Source organism: Leucopleurus acutus (genome assembly GCF_964270905.1).
Source record: "Leucopleurus acutus genome assembly, chromosome: 4".
NCBI classification, from domain to species: Eukaryota; Metazoa; Chordata; class Mammalia; order Artiodactyla; family Delphinidae; genus Leucopleurus; species Leucopleurus acutus.
Window position 1 is genome coordinate 127053112 of NC_139146.1, and position 26167 is coordinate 127079278.

The following is a 26167-nucleotide window of genomic DNA, read 5'->3' on the forward strand; positions in this document are numbered from 1 at the left end:
ATAGAGATGATCTTAAAAATCTTTGAATCCTGGATGATCCAGGTAAACACAATGTCCTTGTGGAAGTGGGAGAGGCAGGCAGAAGAGCAGAGTCAGAGGGAGACGTGACTACAGAAGGAGGGTCAGAGAGACGCAGTACTGCTGACTGTGAACATGGGGGAGGGGGCCATGAGCTAAGGGGTGTGGGCAGCCTCTAGAAGCTGGAGAAGGCAAGGAAACGGACTCACCACAAGAGCCTCCAGAAAGGAGCACAGCCCTGCCGACATCCTGATTTTAGCCCAGTGAGACCTTCTGGACTTCTAACCTACGGCAAGACACTACTACTGTAAGATAATAATTTGTGTTGTTTAAAGCCGCTAGAGTTTTTGGTAATTTGTTACAGGCGCAGTAGAAAACTAATACAGCAATGTATTCCAAAGAGGCTTAGATTCAGGGTGAGACGTTACATTTTTGCCTTAAGATATATTCTTTAAAAAGAGTTTATAGGGCTTCCCTGGAGGCGCAGTGGTTGAGAGTCCACCTGCCGATGCAGGGGACACGGGTTCGTGCCCCAGTCCAGGAAGATCCCACATGCCGAAGAGCGGCTAGGCCCGTGAGCCATGGCCACTGGGCCTGTGCGTCCGGAGCCTGTGCTCCGCAACGGGAGAGGCCACAACAGTGAGAGGCCCGCGTACCGCAAAAAAAAAAAAAAAAAAAAAAAGAGTTTATAATCTAGTTTATAATTCTGTTGAAGGAGATAAGGAAGGGAGATTTAATATGTTGGCACAGATGAATGGAATCAGTTCTTCACTTCCCATCTGATTCTCAATCTTTGTGCAATTTCTTATTCCATTGGTCAGAAGCCAGAAGAGAAGAGATACATGGCACCCTGAACTTAATTGAAATTCTATTTTTCAAAATTTTTACTCATTTGTTTCCCCTGAAATAAATATTCACCACACACTAGGGGACTCTGGTCTATTAGTGAAAATAGGACTCAGCAGTATAAAGAAGATTACTGCTTTTGAACCTCAAAGCAAAATACAGTATGTTACTCACTAGGATTGCTATTAGCATCTGGGGCAGGTCAGCTCTTTCCTGTGCGTGACCGTTCCACAAGCTACTGGACATTAAGCATCCCTGGCCCCTGCACACTAAATGCCAGGTGACCTCCCTCCCAGGCGACCCCGTGTCCCTTGACAACCAAACACACCCCACGTACACTTCTAAATGCCCTCACCCGGGTCCAGAACTACCCACGGAGTGTTAATTAACAATGAATCTGATCTACTTATGGCAACTTGCCTGGCCTGTTCTAATAAAACTCACTAATGGTCTTAACACACGATTCCAGCAGAATCAGGAATATTTAAGGCAATACAGTAACATAATGAGATGTAAAGTAACATAATGAGATGACTGGTACAAAGAACAGATAATGGAAATAAACCGGAAATGTTCACTGATTTAGGAAAATAAAAATAGCTGTGGCCCAACATTTGACAAACCAAGAGAAGATATAAATCTATAAATCTGTCATTTAAATAACACCAAAAAATAATCAGAGTCCTAAGGCTTCTTAAGAATCTCAGACAGCTCCCAGTATTTTCTAGGACTATGACTGGGCCTGGCTACTCGGGCATCTCCGGAAGACTTTACCCTTTATTTCTCACCAGCCAACTATTAAGAAACTATGCAGGGACTTCCCTGGTGGTCCAGTGGTAAGACTCCTCGCTCCCATTGCAGGGGGCCCGGGCTCCATCCCTGGCCAGGGAACTAGATCCCACATGCATGCAGCAACTAAGAAGTCCGCATGCCACAACTAAAGATCCCGCGTGCCGCAATGAAGACCTGGTACAGCCTAAATAAATAAACATTAAAAGGAAAAGAGAAAGAAACTATACAGAGCACTTCTTGCTCCTTCAAAGTGTAAATATGTATTCCTTTTTTAAAAAATAAAATCAGTGCTTTGGATCTACAATTTTGGTCATTATCTTGCTGGGAAACAAATTAATTTGTGAAGCCAGCTGTGAGGGGTCTGACCATATGCCATGACTCATTGGCACAGAATCAACCTGAAAAGCTAAGACTATAAGAAGAGCAGGTTTTACCAACTGCTCAGGATATGCTCTTAGAAAAAACTAAAACAGCTCGTAACCCAACAGAAATGAACCAAGAAACAGTAACACGTATAGTTTCCTCTGTTGGCTTATTTCCAGCTGACACTGCTCAGCCGAATGGCATCTCAACTTAAATTCCTCTGCTCCCTCCAAAAGATTTCCTCTAAATATCTTTCCATAGAAGGTGCCAAGGACAGTCTGCTGAAAAGAAAGGAATAAAAAAGTATTTGTCATTAGCCCAGGAGAGGAGAAGAGAAGCGGGTGGAAAATGGGCCAACAAGAAGGACTTACTGGACAAAAGTAGGTGTTCTCCACGATGTGATGGGCCACCATGCTGTTCTCAGCAGAGAGAGACATGATGAAGAGCAAAGCATCCCGGGCCTGCTGGCCTACAGTCCCCTCCCGGTGAATGAAGGGAATCAGAAGAGAGAAGATGAGGAAGTTGGCAGCCCCTTGGTCCTCGCTAGTGTGGAAGAAGAGTTCCAGGATGGATGGATCTTTGGCAAGAATGGAACAGAGCTGATTGAGCAGGACAACCAGCTTCCCCTCCACAGTGGGGGTGGTTGTTCCTGAACAAGAGCTCAGCAACATCATCAGGGGCTTCAGGATGGGCTTGTGATGCAGCAGAGGCTGGTGGGACTGGGTGATCAACATCTCATACATCTTTAGCTGCTCCATTTTAGTCTCATCAGTAAATTCCCGTCTCAGACTCCAAAGGAAGAGTTTTTCCATGATGTTCTCAGAGACCACAAATTCCAGGATTGGCCCCATGGCAGCATCCCTGGCTTGCTCTTCAATCAGCAAAAAGAGCATGTGTTCTACATAGTTCTGTACAGCACTGGCCTCATCTGGAGGGATGAACCCATATTTTGCCTGGGTGTTCTTCAAGGGGTCATGCTTCTCTAAGATTTTCACAACCTGAAACCAAACCAAACATGTGTCATCCATCTGATGTTTATCATAACTACAAAAACACACCACTGCTAATCGTACCAAATCTTCATGGAAAATGTAAGAGCCATGACCCCCAACAAGACGCATGTGAGCATTCTGTGTCTCCCTCTCATGAGAACAAAATGAAGGGGTTAAACTACAGAAAGAAGATGTCTGAAGTTGTTCATTTGTCATAGTGACAAATGTTGGCAACCTAAATGTCAAAGAAATTTGGTCATGTAAATTAAGCTACATGCATTCCTGGGCCTATTATTATGAAGACTATTAAGCAAAATGAAAAATAAAAAACCTGTAAGTGATATGCCAGATGAAAAAATAAGTCACTTGTATATAGTTAGATCCATCATTATCAACTATGTCAAAAACACGCAAGTGAAAAAAGACTGAAAAGAAACATGGAAAAACAGTAATCGCTTTTGTGTTCAAAGTAATGACAAGTTCTTAAATTTTTTTCTAAACTGTCAAGAATATAATTCACTTTGTTATAAAGCAGAAACTAAGACACCATTGTAAAGCAATTATACTACAATAAAGATGTTAAAAAAAAAAAGAATATAATAGTGCTTTTAGGGACTTCCCTGGTGGTGCAGTGGTTAAGAATCCACCTGCCAATGCAGGGGACACGGGTTCGAGGCCTGGTCCGGGAAGATCTCACATGCCGTAGAGCAACAAAGCCCGTGCGCCACAACTACTCAGCCTGTGCTCTACAGCCCGCATGCCACAACTACTGAGCCCGTGTGCCACAACTACTGAAGCCCACGCACCTAGAGCCCATGCTCCGCAACAAGAGAAGCCACCGCAATGAGAAGCCCACGCAACACAATGAACAGTAGCCCCCACTCGCCACAACTAGAGAAGCCCACGCGCAGCAACAAAGACCCAATGCAGCCAAAAATAAATAGATTAAATAAATTAATTTTAAAAATAATAATAATAGTGCTTTTAAATTTTAAAATACACTAAATAAGTAAGACTACCCGTGTTCTCCTACAAATAGAGTTGATTTGGAGATTTCAGCAGCGGGACACAGCTCCTCAATGCCCTTGACAGAATAATAGCCCTCTCTCCTCTACCTGGATTGGCACCCTCTTCAACCAAGCATGCATCATTAGGAAGGATGAAAGGAAACAGATGAACTGATGAACAAGTGACACGTACCTAGCAGAATCCCCGAACATACAGCATATGTTGAAATTTTAAGCACAAAGAGTTTGAATTGTGCATTTTTTTAAGCCAGAAAAAAATTTTGAGATAACCAATTACAAAATAAAGGCCTAAAGCACAGGGTTTCTATTTGAGGTAATGAAAAAGTTTTGGAAATAGTGGTGATGGTTGCACGACATTGTGAATGTAGTTAATGCCACTGAATTATACACCTAAAAATGATGAAGATGGCAAACTTTGTTTTATATATATACATATATATATATATATATATATATATATATTGTACCACCAAAAAAGAAAAAATCTATTAACTGTAAAAAGTAAATAAATCTCATGTGACAGCCCAGGTGTTTCTCTCCCTTACCACCGCTGGCATTTGAACACTTCCTAACTCTCTCTGCCCATCAATACTTAATTTCTACTTTGGGACCTGAAAATTAAAACAATTTTATATCTCAACCTCCATTTAACTTTATGACTTGGAATTTCTACGATAATATCCATTCAATTTACTTCCTTTAAAGTGTATATACAGGCTAATTTTTTAAAAATCAAACATTTTATCAACATTTTTAACTTGTTCCTTTTTGCCTTTCTGAACTGCATGTTCTGTGGAATATGTTTAATTTCTGCCATACCCTCCCAGCCCAGTTCTAGGACATGCTGTTACGTGTTCTGGTATTTAGGTTATAGAATTTTTGCAAGTCACTGTGGAAGCTGGCAAAGGTACAAGGCTCTGTCAGCATTCATGAGCAATGAGGGAAATTTATTTCTCAGGGAAAAGTCTAAGTTTTTCCCCTGGCAGAAGGAGAAAAAAGGAACCTTTATAGACTAGGCTAGTATATCCTTATGAATAAGTAGATTTCCACAGAATCTGTAATCTCCATCAACTTCCATTATAAAATTAAAAATACTGTCAGGAAAAACATCACCCCAACACCCCTGAGTTGACAATGTCAACGAGGAAGCCCTCGGTTAGCCACTACCCAGGAGGTACACGGCTCAGTGACTGGTGGTCTGGGTCTCCCCACTGGCCATCCCCTCTCCTTGGCTGCGCGCGGACTGCAGAGTGCCCCCACCATCCCCCAACCTCCAAGAAGCCCTCCACGACTCCTCGCAGGCCTGAGTACCTCTATGGTAGAAATGCTGGGACCTACTGTGCTCCTTTCCCTTGGCTCTGGCCTTGACATCTCACAGCGTGGGGCTGCAGTACCACATTTGTCCAAAAGGGGACTCCACCTCAACACAGCATGCTCTCCAGCCCCGAAGCCCCAACTTCAAGGCTCCACATTCTGAAGAACAGATTAGCTCTACATTTTACCAGTTCTATAATTTCAAAGTCCACATATTGAGTTTACTTATGAGAGCTATCTATACAGCTAGGCCTCGGGGTAGAAATGTAATTATACTTGTCATGTGTGCTCAGACTGTCTAAACTATCTAAAATTGGGACTGTGCATTATACATTGATAGTGGCACAGCAAATTAGCTCAATCTTTCTGGAAAACAATCTGGCAACATGTAACAGAAGCTATAAAGTCGTTCCTGCCCTTTGACTTGTTAATCTCACTTTGGGGAAAATGCCAAAGGAAACAACACAAAATAATTTGTTTTAAAATGTTCATGCCAATGACATTTTCAGTAATGAAAAATAAAAATATTATTGACCCAAATGGTCAAGAATAAGAGAATTATAATCACGATGTTACATCACTATACACTAAAGCTATTAAAAATAAACACTAAGTGAATCGTATCATTACACGCCAATATATACAAGAAATAATTTAAGTTAAAAACTAAATATATTGATAAATAGATGTATGATTAGAAGTGAGTCTGAAAAGATACAAATGAGATTTTAAGGTTAATTAGTCCTTCTTTCCTGTAAATTGATCTAATAAATAAAAACAAAGTAATTTTGTACTAATGTCTAAGAAAAGGATCAAAACACGGAGTTAAAAACAATAATCCTCAGAAATTCCTAAGCAATATAAATTTTTACATATGCATAGGTATTTATACTATATGCATGCCTGTAAATATTTATAAAATATCTAAATATATATATGTAATGTAGACCAAAACTATTTACATGATCGCAAGCTACATTTTTCTCATGAATTAATCTTCACTTATTTATTCAAATGCAGTCCTCTGCAAAAAGACCTACTTTTGGTGGGGGTGGGGAGGGCGGTGGCTATGAAAAACTTAAAAAAGATTTCATTCTGAGATTTTTATACAGAATGTAAACTATTCAGCAGCTTTTAAAATGAAGCATCTCTCTCTACCCCCCTTTATAGAAGCTCTTCTACTCCGCCTTCCGGGTTCATGGGCAGAGAAACATGAAAACAGAGCTGTAATAACCCACCAAGATAGAAGGTTTGTTGATCATTTGGAACACAGCCCTTTACTCATTCCCATCCCTGGCCTGGAGGTTTTCCTGCCTAGAAGATGGGTGTGTTACAACCAGGGCCTGTGAGTCATGGAAAACACAACGCTCAGCAAAGTGCTGATTATGCCTGTGTTGCCACTTGTCCTTAACCTCCCTCCTTAGGTGTCAGGACCCTCCCAGGCCACCTCCCTCTCCCTTCCAGGCAGGCACACCCATGACCTGCTTTTACAAGTGGGCTCTCCGGGCCCACACCCTGGGCCTGGTTCCCATCTTGACAGGGAATGCCTAGGAAACTTCTTGGCTAGAGCACAACTGGCATTAAAGTGCCAAAGATCTTCTGTTATGATGTCCCAAGTTAGCTGCCCAGGTGGTGTCATCGTTCTTTCAGTTTCTGTAAGCTGATTCCTGATGTGACCTCGATTTTTCCTTATTCTTTCCCTTGGGTCCTCGTCTCACATCGCTCCCACCGAAGTCCAATATTCCTGGGCCCCTGATTTCTGCTTGCTGGGATCTACTATGGATCCATGATCTCACGCTGCTTCCCCAGGCCTGGCCCACTCCTCTGATTACCCTCTATCTTACACTCTAAACCTTCCCTCCGATTCCCCAGCTCTGGCTGCTTCTCAGCTATATACTCTCAGGCTCAGGGATTCAGTTAAGGGGAAAAAACACAATTATGGTGGCTGGAGAGATACAAGTAGGAAAATACAGTTTGCAAATATTTCCTTTACTAAACAATTTCCTTCGTTAGGCTAAATAGCATTTAACAAACTGATCAACCCCCGATAAACCCCACGCTCATTAAGTCGCTCATTAAGTATGTAAGCCAGCTGAGATCAGATACAGCACTGTAAATGGTTTACCAATCATAGCTAGGCATTTGTTGATCTACAAACTTTAACATATATAAGCTGGTGTGTGTGTATGTATATATATATATATATATATATATGGATCATGAGCCTAGATCACATATTGTGACTCTAAAAAGAAAAAAACACAAAAAAAATAAAGAAAAAAGAAAAAGAAAAAAATACACAAAAAATCAATAGTGTGAACAATGGTATACAAATTATCATCTGACCAATACAGCTAAATTTTAACCTAACTTCAAAGTCATTTGACCTATAAATATGAGGATCATTGGAGATCAATAAGATGAACAAATAGCATATTTCTTTCATTAAGGAATATCAGCTACTGCTATCCTTAGCTCCAACGATGGCCCCCCACCACTCAGTGATAATGGGCCTGAATTTCAAATATTCACAAATTCTAAATAGGAAGTTCAAATGCTTTCAGAATGAAAGATATACATAAATCACATAATCACACCTCAAGCTAACAAATTATTCTTCTTCATGATAAACACAAGTGTTTCTCTGATGGAGCTTTGACTCCATCTGACTATCGTTCTATTTCTTATACACATGCATATATCAGTAGATGACCGTTTATGCTACTTTGGTTAGAGCCTAGTTACTTCAAGGAAGTCACGTGAGTACAACCCATACTTCCAAATCCTTTGGAATGCTAATTTAAAGTGGCATTGTGGAAAAAACCAAGTTCCTAAGCAACATTTTCCATCACACAGAAGAAGGACAGGATTTAGTGATCAAGCCAAATTCCACTTAATGTACCAAATTAACTACAACAAAAGTACATTTCCATCCAGTTCCTGTTTATTACTTAGCAGCTGTGTCTTTCGATTTAGGGTTATTTCCTATACACCTATTCCCATGGGAGACCTTTACGGAGTCATTTCTTCTCATATTAAGATAACGGCCTAATAATATATGTGTACTTGCAGAACTTGGTTAATGTCAGCTCCAATCCTGAACTACAGAGATGTGTCTACATCTGGAATTAAACCTGATAAAGCAGAAACTATACATGCCATACTTCCTTGGGACCAAAGTAGTCTAGTAATTACTCTAACACAGAAACATGGTAGGAGCATCAATCAATAAAATAACATAGTAACCTAACCCTGAAGTTAGGTATATATAAATTTTTTTTTAATTTCAGTATCAGGGGAGGGACTGAAGAGTAATGATATATGTAGTAATATTTCAGAGAACCCTGTAATTCCAACCACAGTGAAAACAGACTTATCACCGAGCCTGCAGTGGGAGAGCTTCTGACTTCTCATATTCAACCACTTTAGAGTATGATAGAGGCACAACTCCATGCCCTGGCCCTCTAAGGAAGCATAGCTTTTGTTCTGCTTTACTTTCTACTGTGAAGTTTAGAGCTACTTGAAAAGCTGAGAAGAGAGACACACATTTTTTAAATGTTAACAAACATCACTTTACTAAGATACTGAGAAGGTTAATCAGAGTTCCGTAATATTTTCTAACTTTTCATCTCTCAAAGACTTCATGTAATTTCTCTCTGTCATTTAGTCCATGACAAGGCACAGACCAAAAGAGTGAAGATGAAGAGAGTGAGGGAATGAGTGTCACAGGGAACAGACTGGAATGCAGATCTCAAAGCCATGTATAAGTGCCCTTTGCTTTTTTAATGGAGTCAGGCTACTTGGACCTCTAACAGGTTACCATACATAGGACATATTGTCTATTTTTTATTATTGTAGGAGGACATTTGACTTACTTAATCCAGATGATTCAGTTTTTTCTCATCCCCGTCCCCTTCCAAGAAGAAAAAGGCTACTAAATCCACTAGCTTTTCTTTATCCATCACCATTATTCTATCTGAACTCTGAAATGTTCTTAGCTCAAAAAATTGTATAATAGCTTGTATTTGGAGGCTGAGGGTGGTAAGGAGAAGCTTTGCGCCATTAACAAGCACACAGAAATGTGCATTTCCAATTGATTTTTTTTCACCTCTGTTCTCCTGGCTTTAAGAGCAGACACCATTTAGTACATAACTAATACTGATTCGGTATGTGAAAGGAGAGGATAGAGAATGAATAGAGCAAGGGCCATGAAGTTTCACAAAGTAAAAATGTGCCATTAAGGATACCTAGTGTGGGACTTCCCTGGTGGCACAGTGGTTAAGAATCCACCTGCCAATTCAGGGGACACGGGTTTGGTCCCTGGTCCAGGAGGATCCCACATGCCGCGGAGCAACTAAGCCTATGCGCCACAACTGAGCCTGTGCTCTAGAGCCCGTGTGTCACAACTACCGAGTGTGCTGCAGCTACTGAAGCCCGTGCGCCTAGAGCCCGTGCTCCACAACAAGAGAAGCCACCGCAATGAGAAGCCTGCACACCGCAATGAAGAGTAGCCCCCGCTCACCACAACGCAGCAGTGAAAGCCCACGCGCAGCAATGAAGACCCAACACAGCGAAAACAAACAAACAAACAAAAAGCAACAACAACAAAAGAATACCTAGTGTGTGTGTGGTGGCGGGTTAGTTCACATGGCAATATACTTGGGCAGTTTGTTATCTGATGGACCAATGCTTCTTACTTCTTGCTCTCTCTTCCATTCAGAAGAAGCAAAGGCAAGAGATAAAAACAACAGTCTACTAGACTATAAACCGTTCTTATAGACTACTATAAAAATTAAACATTCTCAGGGCTTCCCTGGTGGCGCAGTGGTTGAGAGTCCGCCTGCCGATGCAGGGGACACGGGTTCGTGCCCCGGTCCGGGAAGATCCCACATGCCGCGGAGCGGCTGGGCCCGTGAGCCATGGCTGCTGAGCCTGCGCGTCCAGAGCCTGTGCTCTGCAACAGGAGAGGCCACAACAGTGAGAGGCCCGCGTACCGAAAAAAAATAAATAAATAAAAAATTAAACATTCTCTTTCTCTCCCCGACCCCCTCCTCTGAAGATCACTGATCACTAAATGCAAGTCTAAGGTTCTTACTGGTAGCAATTTATAGCAAATGTTTTAATATTAGTATATGTTTTCCAAGTTTCCTAGCTCTTCTAAAGTTGCATTAACCAGGCGGAGGGATGTTCTAGGCAGAAAGAAGAGGAAGTGCCTAAGGCAGAGAGGCATGAAACAGCACGAGGTGCGCTGCCAGGAGAGGGGATGGCTAGGAACTCCAAGTAATTTTGCATTTCTGGAGACTAAATGAGAGACAAGGAGTGAAAGAGGCCACAACATAAAGAGCCCTATCTGCCATCCTGGCCTGTAGGTGGCCAGATGCCACTGAAATGTCCGACTACAGGAATGCCCCAGACAGAATCTGGGTTTTAGGTTCGCTGCTCTGTCTACTGCAGCACAAGATGGTACCTCAGAAGACAAGAGGACGTACAAGCCAGAGGCTACTTCCTAGAGCCTGGATTCTCCAATGTTAACTATTCCTGGAGGTCCACTATAGAACTATTCTGAGGATAACGTGAGAGCACTGGACCCAGGGACCAGTTTGGAAACTCAAGTGCACCACTGGGCCACTCAAGGTCTCTCCCCTGGCGACCCCCCCTGAATCTCGGACTGCCTCAGATGGTGCCTCAGATGATGGATGGCTGTATAACCAGCTGTCCCTGACAGACTGCCAAGTGTAGGTGGGTAAGCGGGTATGCTTGACCACCACTCAAGGTCTGAAGTAGAAGCTCCTAGTGAACAGTAGAACAGAACCTGCCGAATATATGTTAATTATGCTGAATTTGTACTGAAGTATCCTAACAAACAGAAGCACTTTGGACACCACTGACTTTTGTTGCCTTCATTTTCCCTAACTTCACATCTGAAAAAGCATGGTACTTGCCAGCTAATGGAACACTTTGGTAAACAGAATGTTGTCACCCAGTTCTGTCTACACATTTCCTACCAGCCTTACAGTTTTCTTGGGTTGCCTCAGGGGAACCCGGGGGCTACGTCACACTAGTCACAGAAGTTTGTGTCAGATTGTAGCTCATTTCCCAGTCCTCTGCAACTGCTCTTCATTCGCCCCCAGCCTGAACAACTCACAGCAAAGCGCTAATGCATGAAACTCCAAAAACAATAAGTAGCCCTTATTTCTATCAGCTGAAAGTCTCATTCCTTACCTCAAACTTAGCCCCACAGCTCTGCCTTGCCCTGACTTCCTCACCTTTTTTATTTCTAACCATCCAAAAAAGGCAAAGCTGAGCATTTGTTCCTAACACCCCTTCTCTAAAATGTTCTTTTCCTTTCTGTCATCAAAACCTTCTCTTCCCACAGTCAAGCTAACAAAATCTCACTTCCTGGATTTCACAGGCCATTTCCATCCGTAATAGTCCCTTCCCTTGACTTAATTCCTGTGATCAATATTATTCATTTTATAATAATGTATCTCACGTTGTCATCCAAACTAGCTTATACATTCCTTAAAAGCCCAGAGGAAGGCTTATACATTTCTACGTCCCACCTGTGACGCCCACAGTGAGGTAGTTGAAGTTTGGGCTCAGTAAATCTCCATTTAACAATACAGTCGGTCCTGCGTATCCGCGGGTTCTGCACCTGCAGATTCAACCAATCATGGATCGAAAATATTTGGAAAAAAATTTCAAAAAGTTCCAAAGAGCACAACTTGAATTTGCTGCACACTGGCAACTATTTACATAGCACTTACATCGTATTTACACTATTCACATAGTATTTACACTGCATTAGATATTATAAGTAATCTAGAGATGATTTGGAGGATGTGCAGATGTGCGTAGGTTATATGGAAATATCATTTTATATAAGGGACTTGAACATCCACAGATTCTGGTATCTGCTGGTGTCCTGGAACCCATCCCTCACAGATACCAAGGGACGACTGTAATCACGTTGACATCGACATGAATTTCTTCAACCAGTATTTTTATTCATAAAGGTAACAGTAAGGCCCTCAAGAGCCTTTGGAACTAGAGAGAGACTGAGGGCATTTTCCAGATTTATTTAAAAGGAAAAATTAAGACTAAAGGGGTAAGAAACTTGGCCAAAGTTAAAAGAAATGGCTGAAACGATAATGAGACCAAGAGTGTACCCACTTTAGGAAAGGAAGTGTTTAATAAACTAAACCCCAATCCCTCTGACAAAGTAATCCTTACCCTCAACTCAATATTTTTCTGCATTAAACAGAGGGTGGTATGCGTCAGCACTAAAAGGTAATTACTCTAATTATCTGGAAAATTCCTGAATTACTTTCTTCCCATTGCTAAAGCAGATGTGCCCTTAATATCCAGAGCAAACCCATGAAGACTATAACAGTAAAAAGTCAGAGAAGGGGAAATGTATAAGAAAATCTTGGAAGCTTTACACTGGATACTGACAAGAAGCCACACAGTGTAAATGACCCAGAAGCAGAACTGATTTTGTTTTTGATCTAAACTGTGTCCCCTTATAATTGCTGTGATTTACAGGCTCATGGGCTGTTTCCGGCCACAGGAAGGAACTGGGTAGTCATTAAAAAACTGTCACATAAATAGCCACTTACCAGCTCACCTGGGGAGTGTAATGCTGTACAAGTAGTAAAGAACTGCCAATTTTATTTATTTTACTACTTGTAAACTCCCTGAGGAAAGGGGTGAGCTGGTAAGTTTCCTGACCATTCAACCCTTAATTATCCATACAAGCAGATCAGAGAAGAGTCACAGAGAAGTCAAAATGAATAATCAAAAACACTTTTATAATCAGCTTTGTAATGAATTCAGATACTTCCAGGCACCTTCTTTCTTTAAATGAATAGGGACCACCAGCCTGAAAAATGCTAGAGCACAGAGGTCAAATACGCTGGTCTCGGAGTCATGGGACCAAGGTTTCAGTACTTGATTGGAAACTCACTAGTCGTATAATCTCAAGCAAGCTATTTAACCTCTATAATTTTCCATTCCCTCATCTGTAAAATGAGGAAGCTAAAACCAACTGTCTTACTGGTTTGCGGAGAAGATTAAATGTAAGGTATTTGATGTATTCGGCACAACACTTGGTAAATATTTAATAAATTTGTATTTTAGTATTGGTAGCATTTAAGGACTGAATGGAAATCAGCAGGGAGGAGGGAAAGAAAGAGGATGTACTCATGGTCAAGTGTTTTGCAAAGTGAAGGACAAGTCACTTGAAGGCCAACTGCTACTCTTATAAAAATATCTGAGGAACATGCATGTCCCCTAATTGCTTTCATGAAAACCAAGGTTTTTAACCATTCTAGGAATGCAAGCAGAGAAATTTGCTTTTCTTCCTACCTGAAAGGGTTTCCTCCCTATTTTTTCTGGAAGCCCACCTGTCACACAGGTTGGGAACCCTGGTTCAGTGCAATAGAGGCTTCTAGGGCTACCTAACCAGCAGAGAAGGTGGAACTCATACATTACCTGCGCCCAGTGGTTTTTAAATACAATCATGCATGTTTCTGGGTCAACTCCCTGCAAGCTCACAGCCTGCCGGAGTTTGCCTTCTGTCGCAACCGATGACATCATAAGCCTTCAAAAACCAAATGCTTCTAAGTCATATTTAATTTTCATGAAAATTTGGTAAGCAGTCACTAACTTTCAAGTATCACAGTAGAAATGTAACTTCTTCACATTTCATTGTCACCTTCGGAACCTGTAATGACAATAACAAAAAAGGCATCCCATTACATTCATATATTAAATAGGACACTGACTTAAGTTAAAATCAAAACACAGACATTCTCAAAGTCCAACACGGAGCAAAATATCAACAAAATAGACATTTATACTCAACCTGAAGCCTTTCTTCTGTTTTCTCTCACTTTGCTACTAAATATACAAAATAATGATGCTACCAAAGCTACATGAATAAATTAAACAATTATTGGATTTATTCTGTCCACTATCACCAACCACAACCTCCTAGATTATTATTCTATATCACTCAAATTTAGTTTCCAGAAGCAATAAACTATGATAGCAATGTTAGTGGTGTGTAGAAACACCCAGAAACAGGAAAATCGTTCGTTAATAGTGACTGAAATAAATGGCTTGATGTAACTTAGGGGAGTTATAACACAGCACCCAGACTCCTGGGTCCGATAATACCAATTATTTTAATCAATGACTGTCATAATGGAATTGAAAGCATTCTCAGTCATTTCGTGGCTACAACCTAAGTTAAGGTTTCCAGCTTTCCTGAAAAATAAGAGAATTCCAAGTAACCTTGACAAATCATACAGAAATGATCCATCAGAAACAAGAGAGTGCTTACTTGGTGTGAGGACAAGGCAGCAGCGCACTTACCGATGAAAAATGAGTTATGTGGACAAAATATGAAGAAAGCCTGACCCAACGGGGCCAGTGGGGAGAAAAAAAGATACTGAGGTCACAGAGTATACAGGCAATGTGATCCAGTTGTGTGGTGCTAACTCTCTGACAAAAGCACTAAGATACTGGTATTATTTTCTTAGATTCATCAGCCCAAAAAAGGACTGGGGACAGTTCAAAACGTTATTTGTTTCGTGTACAGACTAGAGAAAGTTCAGAGAAAAGTAATTACATTATAATTACCAGAGCACTGGAAAACAAAGTCCATGATAAAATTTCCAGACTTGTAGTACCAAAAGATTAAAAAAAAAAAAAAAGAGGCTATATTTTCAACTGAGTAACTAACATGAAGGGTATTACAAGGAGAACACTGATCAACTATTCCTTCTATAAACAATAAAATGTGAGAGAGGGGACTTCAGGTGATGATTCAGGTTAGATTTATTGATCAAGTTCTTTGTGGGAAGAGGAATTAAACACTGGAAAATAGTTAAAGGAATATTCAAAACAAGTACTTCTGTTGGCGTAGAAGACTTACCAATCAACATTAAAAGATCTTTATAATAAATTTTAGTACATAAGAAAAGAAAACATGTAAGAATTAATAATTTTGGGGAAAGAAACATTTCTTAAGGAGAATGATGGGGGATTAAGGTGTGTGGAAAGAGGGAAGCCTGTTAGAATGAGGACTGCATAGATATTGTAAGTGAAACAGTTTACATGTATCTTTCATGACTATGTTTTATTATGTAAATTGGTGAATTCCCCAACATATAATTCTTAATAATACAAATGTGTTGTTTTCTTTTTTTTTTAAATAAATTTATTTATTTATTTATGGCTGTGTTGGGTCTTTGTTGCTACACACAGGCTTTCTCTAGTTGCGGCGAGCAGGGGCTACTCTTCTTTGCGGTGCATGGGCTTCTCATTGCGGTGGTTCCTCTCGTTGTGGAGCACGGGCTCTAGAGCACAGGCTCAGTAGTTGTGGCACATGGGCTTCGTTGCTCTGCGGCATGTGGGATATTTCTGAACCAGGGCTCGAACCCATGTCCCCTGCATTGGCAGGCAGATTCTTAACCACTGTGCCACCAGGGAAGCCCAAATGTGTTGTTTTCAATAAGACATTGTCCATTACCAACATGGCCCTTTGCCACTGAGACGCACGTTACACTGTGCTGAACTGGTGTTTTAAAAATCAGGAGGGTCTGCCCATGCACGCAGAGTATGTGTTCCCAGTCACACACACAGATACACACACACACACACACACACACACACACACACAGACACACACACACACACATACTCCCTGTGATCCTCCCGCCACTCTCTTGACCTCACTTTGGTTCGCAGGCTAGCCCTTCTAGACAGTATCTCATTGTGCAACCCTGTTTTAAGTGATAAGAGATAAAACAAGTTCTGATTCAACTTCCTTGTTGTCCTAAACACTATATTTCTTTGAAAATGTCAAGGTCTCTTATTCAGATGGTGTAATGATAATAACGAAGAAAATCAGAGTGTTTGGGTTTATCCCAGAGGTTGAAAAAGTAGAAGACTCTCTGAGATGCCTTCCAGCTCTGGGATTCTCAGATTCTTCTTCGAAGGTATGAAGGGAACATAAATCATGTCAATTGCCTCTAAATCAAAAATAGACAGATGCTCTCTAAGATCCTTCACATTAGTTCTCAAAGGGACTTCACATGCAGTCTTTTCAGACAGTGAGACCGCAGTACAGACAGGATAAATTTCTTAGCCGAGGCCAAAAACTTACAAGTCAGTTTTGATGGAGACAGAAATGTCTCTGGACTCCTAGTCCAGTGTTCTTTCTAGAAACTGTATTCTCCTCGCTCCTGGCTATAATCCCTAGCCCTAGTCCCCTTAAGGAATCTGTATCTTCTCTGAGAAAAGTACATCTCCGTTGATGCTTATCCAATCATACTCTTGAGGCAGATGCCTGAAAAATCTAAATATGCCATGAATGTAGAAACCACAACATCGAGAGAACCTGGGAGAGAAAGCAGAGGGGGAGGCAAGTCCAGCAAGCCACGTTTGGGAAGCGAAAAGCTATTGCAGGAGACCCTGTCAAAGAAAACACCACCTCAGCACCCAGAAGCCACTCTCTCTCGTTCCCAGGTTAAAGTGGTAAAGCACTGGCATGTCCCCAGGGCAGTGTGAAAATGAAAGAGATGGTCCATAGTCATGAGCGATGTTTAAGGACCCATTTCCTCAAGCACCAAGGCTTTCAACATATTTCTGCATTTTCCTGTTATCAGCCTTTCCTTTTTCCAATTCCAAGCCTTTTACTTAACTCTCAGACAACAGCTAAAAATCCCAAATGAAGAAAACAGAAGGACAACACTAAGCAAAAGGCCGTGAGCAGGTAGGAGAGGCTGCAGGTGCTAGATCGTGTGCTTGTGGCATGTGGCATCGCTGGATGTCACCGCTTCTTGCCCTCTGCTCTCTTCAGCCTAAGGCATCTGAAGTCGGGAATGGCTAGGGTAAGGCTTGCTGCTCTTGGCACACATGCAGCCTGTCCTTGCCATAAATACACACATGCACATCAACTCGAATTTCATGCCTGAGAGAAAGCTCTAGAAATTGTTTAGCCCCTAACAAGTGATTTTTTTCCTTTCTTCAAACAAACCACCACCAACAAAAAATACCCAAAGGACTCTTCCCGCAGTGGTTGCATGTGGTATTGTGGTATGGTTGTTGAGGTTTTTGGTCTTGGGGGGAAGAGATGAGCTATCAAAATACATGTATGTATTATGTATGTACGTATGAACGTATGCTGAGATATTAGCACAGTTTCTATACTTCAAAGACAGAACCGACTATGTTATTTCCAAAGACATTACTGAGTGGTCACATTTATATATCTCATTAATATTATATATAAAAATATTTTCCATCAATAAGGAGAGAAAAATTCTATTAAATATTGTTGAAGACAGAGATAACTGACATAAGAATTACCTATATTTTTATTTGCCCTTTTTTGAAAGTATATGATATCTTTTATTTGACTATGAAAAAAGCACAAGCATATGCTTCCATATCGCAGGATTATAAAATGTACCATATAATCATAAAAGCCTAGATTCTAGTCATCTAGATCATACCCCTTTCCAATGTAAAAATTCCTTCTACCTCCCTCCCAGACAGACATCTTATCTAATTTCAGACCCTCTCAAAAACTACAATACTTAGGAGAGCTATAAATGGGTCAAAATCACATATTTTCCTGAACTACCAATGACTATATTTTAATATAGCGCTCTTTCACTATCAGACCAGACTTATAATGTATACGTTTTGGCATTTAATTATATATTATTTCATACCATCCTTCAATTCTTTTACATATTTAAATATAATATCCTCTAATAATAGACTATAAAAAAATCCTGAAGGGAAAGAAGTGGATGGCCACCTTAAGAGAGACACAGCCAAGGGAACATTTTTATTAAGGGAAAGGTGATCATCTTTGTAGGTCTAATGAGAAGGAATCAACGAACATGGAGAATTTGAAGATACCGAAGAAAAAAAAAAAGGGGGGGATTTTGATGGGGCAAGAGGAGGAGAAAGGCGAGGTCAAGAGCACAGTTAGGAGAGGCCTAGAGAAAAAAGAGAAGCACGGCCGAGTCTTTTCATAGTGAGTCACCAAATCTTGAACTGGATGGAAAGGCTCCCTTCCTACCTCTCCTTCTCCTTCCCTCCTGATATTCCTCTGGTTGGTTTCTGGAGACAGTCAGAGAGGATAGGTAGATTTAAAGTGGGGAACAAAGCACCAGGGCTAAGAGTTTTGAGCTCAGTTCTCCAAGCATGGAAGTCAGAAAACTTAGGTCCCTACTCAGGGACGTAAGCTTTGACTGGGAGACAGGGCCCAGGACTCTAGCTCCAGCTCTAACCAGCAGGAGACTCTTGGTTTGGAACCTCGCTTGGGGGAGTACTTAGGACTAAATGATTATTTCTTAGGTCTCTCCCAGCTCAAAAGTCATCATTTTACATACTCTTTAGCAACTGTTATACTAATTGGGGAGGGGTAATCAGATAATCATTAAAGGAGGATAATGGCCATGGTACAAAAATCTTTGAAAGAATTCTAGTTGTAAACAGGATTCTACCTGTATTCTTTCATGATTAATGCACATTTCACTTAAGGAACCTAAAGCACAGAAATCAACCATCTCAAATATAATTTGTGTTTGGTTTGTTTTTTTCCTGAGCAACTGCCAGTAGAAAAACTCATTGTTTTAGAATGCACTTCGGAAGGCTCTGAATTGGCTGCTATTAAATACATAAAGAGTCTATTACTGTAAATAAATGTGCTTATCAAGTAAAATTCCATCTAAGGGTGAAGACTCTTCAAATATTGGGAAAACCTGAAGAGGCGGGAACCGTGTGCCCTCAACTATAACTAATAGCAGTGGGGGGAATTCATTTTGGGTCAGACTACCTCAGACAACCTCTACTTAGAGCCTAATAAAATCCTATTAAGACTATATCCTCCCTGTTCTCTAATCCTCTGGCCCAGTTTCCTTTTCTCTCTTGCTGTCGTATCACATGGCAATGCTGGGCTGTTGGAAATAAAGCCAGCATCTAATAGCCCCGACTCTCCTGGACCTTGTCCTAAGACTCCCTCAACTTGTTGGCTCATTCATTGTTCACTATCCATCATCTCAGTAAAGTACACCTTGTTTTGTTCCCTCAAGTTGTAGGTCACCAGTTAACACAGAGGGTGTACACAAAGAAAATTCTTGCAACCTGTGCATTCCAAATGGTTTCAGGCTTTGATAAATGCATGCCTCAAAATAGTAACCAGACTGCAGAAAACTGTTATTAATGCCATGAAATAATTCACCATGTTTTACATCTTAATTTCACTAAAATAAGCTGCCAGCCAACTAGGTCATACCCGAGTGCCATGCAAGTGACTGGTAAACAGAATAAATGGAGAAGAAAAATTAAAATTAATATTCAAAACATACCTAAAATGTGTTATGGGACTTAATTTTTAAGGCTGCTTAAGAAACTAAACCCCTAGTGGCAAGGATTTGGAATGTAAAAATTACAGCTTTTGAAAATTGTAGCAAGTGAATGGTGCCTGAACAGGAAAGTCTCTTACACACATGGAGTAATTTGTCAAAACGTGAAAACTGGACCACTCTTGGGCAAAGTCTCCCCAACAACCCAATCAATCACTATCGTCTTGGTAGTATGCACCGTCCTATCACATCACTATCTTGATGAAAGCTATTAAGGGACAACTCAGTTACAATATCTGCCATGAAACCCTAAAATTTAGCTAAGGTAAATTCAGAGATAAACTTATCTGACAAATTCTGTGGGGTAGCATTTTAAAGCAGAGATTTGAGGTAGATGCTTGGAATCTCTCTCTAAGAAGAACTCTCTCATACTAATGAAGCTCTTCTCAAGAAATGTTCCTGGATAAAAAATATGTAAGTTTTTGACCAACATGTCTTGGTGCCTTTGGAAAGTTATGCTGTTTAGTCTAATACTTGTCTTTGCAGCTCTATTAATCAGAATTAGTTCCCTACCAGCAGCCTTTCAAATGTGCCTTTATGTGAAAAATTTCAAATATGCAACCTGCACTGTAATTAAGATGATGTGATGATTCTCTTTTGGAATAGCAACATGAAAAGATCTCCTTTTCGAAAATGTCCTTCATCCATGCATGGTTTAAGACATACTAAGTGCAATGAGTGTAGTAACAATAAAATTCCATATATGTCCATGAATCTCACAAATTGTGGGCATATTTTTCTGGAGAGAGGTGGCTATAGTTTTCAGCCAATTCTAAAAAGGGTAAAGGAATTTCTTCCCTTCAAAAATGTTTAAAAGCCTCTTTAAAGATGCATTCATTGGAAAACCATGAAGAGTCCCAAAACAGAGACTAACAGCCAGTTCAAATTCTAAAGGTGTTACTGAAGAGACAGCCATGGAGCTTTTGTGACTTCAGTGATACAGAAAGTTCCACTTCGGCAGCTTGGGGGTTGTTCTAGCCTGTGAGTAACCATGATCTTGAGTAACAATCAGGGCAGGCTTCAGTGCCTTACAAATTTCATGGCTGGTTAGATACTTCCACTCCAACTCAAAACACTGCAAGGTGTGGCATCAGAGGTACAAAGTGATTAGCATTTATTATAATGTCAGCAACAGGCTCAAAGAATATGGTCCTATGCCAATTAGGAAAAAGCACCTTTCTTCACCAGTCTATGAAATGGGCCACAAGGAGTTTGGGGGCCTTTCGTGCACTACGGACATGACAGAAGTGGAGTAAATCACTGGTACTTGAAATAGCCAATACAGGTATCTTGAAATTATAGGTGGAATAATATTAGCACTTATGTGGTAACCTAAGACCGCAAAGTTCTAATTTCACATTTCTTTACTTTTTATGAACATAAAAATAATGAAAGACTTCCTCACATGTAAATATAATAATCTAACAAATGGTATCACTGCTGTACCATAATTTAAAAGACTATATTTTCTCATCGAAGAGTAGACAAAAGATTCTAGGAGTTCATAGTAAAAACGTACTGGTTTAAAGTAGTTAACCACTCACATATATATCATTGCTATGATCAGTTTATCATCAAGATGTCCTATTGATAAAAATAAAAAGCCAAATCTAGAATCACTGAAAACTTTCAGGGGGAAGAAGATTTTATCTTGAAATCTCTCCCTCCTCAGTAACAGCTACATGGGCCTCAGTTATATACTATCAGTGTCCAGATTTACACATTTCAAGAGGTGACTTAGGAGAAGTAAAAATGGGTCCATCTCATACACCTCAGGTGAGAACATAAACTGGTGTTCTATCTGCAAAGGGCAATTTGGCAACGGTCTTCAAAAACTGAATTTGATCAGCAAAACCACTTGTGTGCATTTATCCTATAAATATACTTTTACCTTACAAAATGACATACTGAACAGTAGCAAAGAGTTGACACTTACTGGGCACTTCTCTGTGCCAGATACTATTCTGAAGACATTACACCATTAACTCATGAAATTTTCTCAGCAATCCTGTGAACTACATTTCCCTCTTCTACAGATTAGGAAACTGAGGCACAGAGAGGCAAAGGAGCTGGTCTAATCAAGGTCACACAGATATTCTGGGGTCTAACCCAGGCACATTCTCTTATACACTAGCACCTCTCTAACTGCAGAGATGTCCTTTGTAGCATTGTTTAGACGGTAAACAATTGGAAAGACCCCAAATATCCATTAGCAACGGTCTGGTTAAATAAATACGGCACTTCTGTATAATGAACTAACTATGTCACAATTTTTAAAAGGATGCAGCAGATCAGCCAAGATGGCAGAGGAGAAAGGCCCTGAGCGCGCCTCCTTCCACAATCACATTAAAATCACAACTGTTTGCAGAAAAAGACCGAAACCTATCAGGAAATTAAAGACATAAGGAAGGAACCACAAGGAGATGGGTAGGAGGGGCAGAGTTGCAATCTAATCAATACCCACAAACTGGAGAATAATTTTATTACAGAAATTCTCCCACAGGAGTGAGAGTTACAAGCCCCACATTGAGCTCTCCTGCCCAGGGGTCCTGCACCAGGAATATGAGCCCCACAGCGTTCAGCTTTGAAGGCCAGCAGGGCTTCATTTCGGGAGTCCCAAAGGACAGGGAAAGAGACATTTCACTCATAAAGGGAGTACACAAAATCTCACAAGCAATGGGACCCAGGGTAAAAGCAGTAATTTGATAAGAGGCTGAGCCAGACCTACCTACTGGTCTTGAACAGTCTCCCAAGAGTGGCAAGGGGCAACTGCAGCTCACCCTGGGGACACAGACACTGGTGGCAGCCATTCTTGGGAGCCCCTTCTACCACGTGGACACTGGTTTTGGTGGGCACCATTGTAATGTCCTCTCTATAGCACATTAGCACCAAGACCTGGCCCCAATCAACAGCCTACAGGCACGAGCGCTGGGAGGCCTCAGGCCAAGCAACTAAGTGCAGGGAGACACAGCCCTACCCACTGGCAGACAGGCTGCCTAAAGATTCCCTGAGCCCACAGCCACCTCTAGACACTCCTCTAGAAACAGCCCTCTAGAAACAACAGTAGAGGGCCAAGACCCAATTCCACCCACCAGGTGGCAGACACCAGACACAAGAAAACCACAATCCTGCAGCCTGCAGACCCAGCCAGCCCACAGCAGGCCACACCCACCCAGGACCATCTGGGCCCCGGCCCTGCCCACCTGCAGAACAACACAAGCTTCCCGACACCACAGACCCTATACCCAACTTTGTCAGGAACCACACCCTCACCACCAGCAACCTGACACCAGCTCTGGGATTCCTGGGCCCTGTAACCAAACTCCAGGACCTGGCTCTGCCTGCCAGTAGTCCGGCACTAACCCCAGGACCTGGCTTCACCCACCAGTGGGTAGGAAACAGCCCTGAAGTCGTCTGGACCCTGACTCTGCTCACCAGTGAGCCAGCACTAGCCCTGGGGCCCCCTGGGGTTCTGTAGTCAGCCACCTCTTAACCAGAGCTCACCAAGTAGAAAAGGCAGGGCCTGGCAACCAACTGGGACAGGGGCCAAGCAAGCCCACCAGACCACCCACAAAGTCAACCTGCCACAAGAGAAGGACCCATGCAGCCCTCATGGGGGGAACCCTTAGAGCATATAGCTTGGGTGATGAGAGGGGCATGCACTGCTGGGATGCACAGGGCGTCTCCTACAGAGGGCTACTTCTCCAAGGTCGAGAAATGTAACTAACCTACCACATACATAAAAATACAAAAAGTAACTTAGACAAAATGAGGAGACAGAGAAATATGTTCCAGATGAAGAAACAAGATAAAACCCCAGAAGAAGAACTAAGTGAAGCCAAAATAGGCAATCTTCCCAAGAAAGAGTTCAGAGTAATGATCATAAAGATGGTCAAACAACTCAGGAGAAGAATGGATGCACAGAGTGAGAAGGCAGAAGTTTTTAATAAAGAGTTAGAAAATATAAAGAATAACCAAACAGAGACAAAAAATACAATAACTGAAATGAAAAATACACTAGAAGGATTCAACAACAGTAGACCAAATGATGCAGAGGAACAAGTCAGTGAGCTGGAAGACAAAGCAGTTGGAAATCACTGCTGCTGAACAGAAAAATGAATAAAGAATGAAAAGAAGTGAGGACAATTTAAGAGAACTCTGGAACAACATCAAGTGTAATAATATTCAATTATAGGGGTCCCAGAAGGAGAAAACAGAGAGAAAAGGGTTGAGAACACATTTGAAGACATAATAGCTGAAAATTTCTGTAACAATGGAAAGGAAGTAATCACCCAAGTCCAGGAAGCACAGAGTCCCATATGGGATTAACCCAAAGAGGAACACATCAAGACACCTAGTAATTTAAACAAGAAAATGATAAGGGAGAATAGTAAAAGCAGCAAAGCAAAAAGCAACAAATAACATACAAAGGTTATAGCTGATTTTTCAACAGAAACTCTGCAGGCCAGAAGGGATGGCACGATCTATTTATAGGGATGAAAGCGGAAAATCTACAACCAAGAATACTCTACCCAGCAAGGCTCTCATTCAGAACTGAGGGAGAAATCAAAAGCTTTACAGACAAGCAAAAGTTAAAAGAGTTCAGCACCACCAAACTAGCTTTACAACAAATGTTAACGAAACTTCTCTAGGTGAAAAAGAAAAGGCTACAACTAGAAACAAGAAAATTACAAATGAAAAAGCTCATCAGTAAAGGCAAACATAGCTAGTAGGAAGGTTAAGGGACAAAAGCAGTAAAATAATCCATATCCACAATAAGCAGTTAAGAGATACTCAAAACAATTAGATGTAAAACATGATATCAGAAATAGTAATCATGATGGGAGGAGAATACAAATGCAGGCTTTTTAAAATGCATTTGAAATTAAGATTTCAATTTAATTAAAATTTAAAACAGTCACATATATAGAGAGATTTCTATATAAAAACCACATGGTAACAACAAACCAAAAATCTCTAATAGATATACACACAGAATACAAAAAGGAATCCAACATGACACTAAAGACAGTCATCAAATCACAAGAGAAGAGAACAAAAGAAGAAGAAAGGGGGGGGTGGAGGAAGATGTACAAAACACCACCAAAACAATTAACAAAATGGCAACAAGAACAGACATATTGAAAATTACCATAAATGTAAATGAACTAAATGCTCCAATCAAAAGAGAGTGGCTGAATGGCTAATAAAACAAGACCCCTATATATGCTGCCTACAGGAGACTCACTTCAGATCTAAAGACACACACAGACTGAAAGTGAGAGGATAGAAAAAAGATATTCCATACAAATGAAAATCAAAAGAAAGCCAAGTAGCAATACTTACATCAGACAAAATAGACTTTAACATAAAGACTGTAATAAGAGACAAAGAAAGACACTACATAATGCTCAAGGGATCAATCCAAGAAGAAGATATAAAAATGTAAATATACACACAACCAACCTCAATAATATAAGGCAAATATTAACAGACATAAAAGGAGAAATTGTCAGTAACACAATAATAGTAGGGGACTTTAACACGCCACTTACATCAATGGAAAGATCATCCAGACAGGAAATCAGTAAGGAAACACTGGCCTTAAATGACACATTAATTGACATATATATATATATATATATATATAAATTATTCTCTCTGAAAGCAGCAGAATACACATTCTTTTCAAGTGCACACGAAAAACTCTCCAGGATACATCACATGCTAGGCACAAAACAAGTCTCAATAAATTTAAAACTGAAATCATATCAAGCATCTTTTCTGACCAGAACACTAAGAGACTAGAAATTAACTACAAGAAAAATACTGCAGAAAACATAAACACATGAAGGCTAAACAATATGCTACAAAACAACGAATAAATCACTGAAGAAATCAAAGAGGAAATCAAAAAATACCTAGAGGCAAATTAAAATGAAAACACAACAATCTAAAAGCTTTGGGACATAGCAAAAGCAGTTCTAAGAGGCAAGTTTACAGTGATACAAGCTTACTTCAGGAAACAAGAAAAATCTCAAACAACCTAACCTTACACCTAACAGGACTTGATAAAAAAGAACAAACAAATTCCAAAGTTAGTAGAATGAAAGAAATCATAAAGATCAGAGCAAAAATAAATGAAATAGAAACAAAGAAAACATAGCAAAGATCGATAAAACTAAAAGTTGGTTCTTTGAGAAGATAAACAAAATTGATAAACCTTTAGCTAGAATCATCAAGAAAAAAAGGGAGAGAACTCAAATCAATAAAATTAGAAATGAAAAAGGAGAAATTACAACTGACACCACAGAAATACAAAGGTTCATAAGAGACTACTACAAGCAACTATAGGCCAATGAAA

The 26167-nt window shown here is 40.5% G+C and overlaps 1 protein-coding gene across 1 annotated transcript in view; it reads right to left on the minus strand.

Moving 5' to 3' along the window:
* Positions 1-26167, minus strand: part of FHIP1A (FHF complex subunit HOOK interacting protein 1A) — a 270219-nt gene that overhangs the window by 89830 nt on the left and 154222 nt on the right. The window contains exons 3-4 of the mRNA XM_082838676.1: positions 13847-14078; positions 2391-3017 (exon numbers count right to left, since the gene is read on the minus strand). Of these exons, the coding sequence (XP_082694802.1) occupies positions 2391-3017; positions 13847-13951 (732 nt within the window). The 5' untranslated portion in view covers positions 13952-14078. The remainder of the gene's footprint in view (positions 1-2390; positions 3018-13846; positions 14079-26167) is intronic.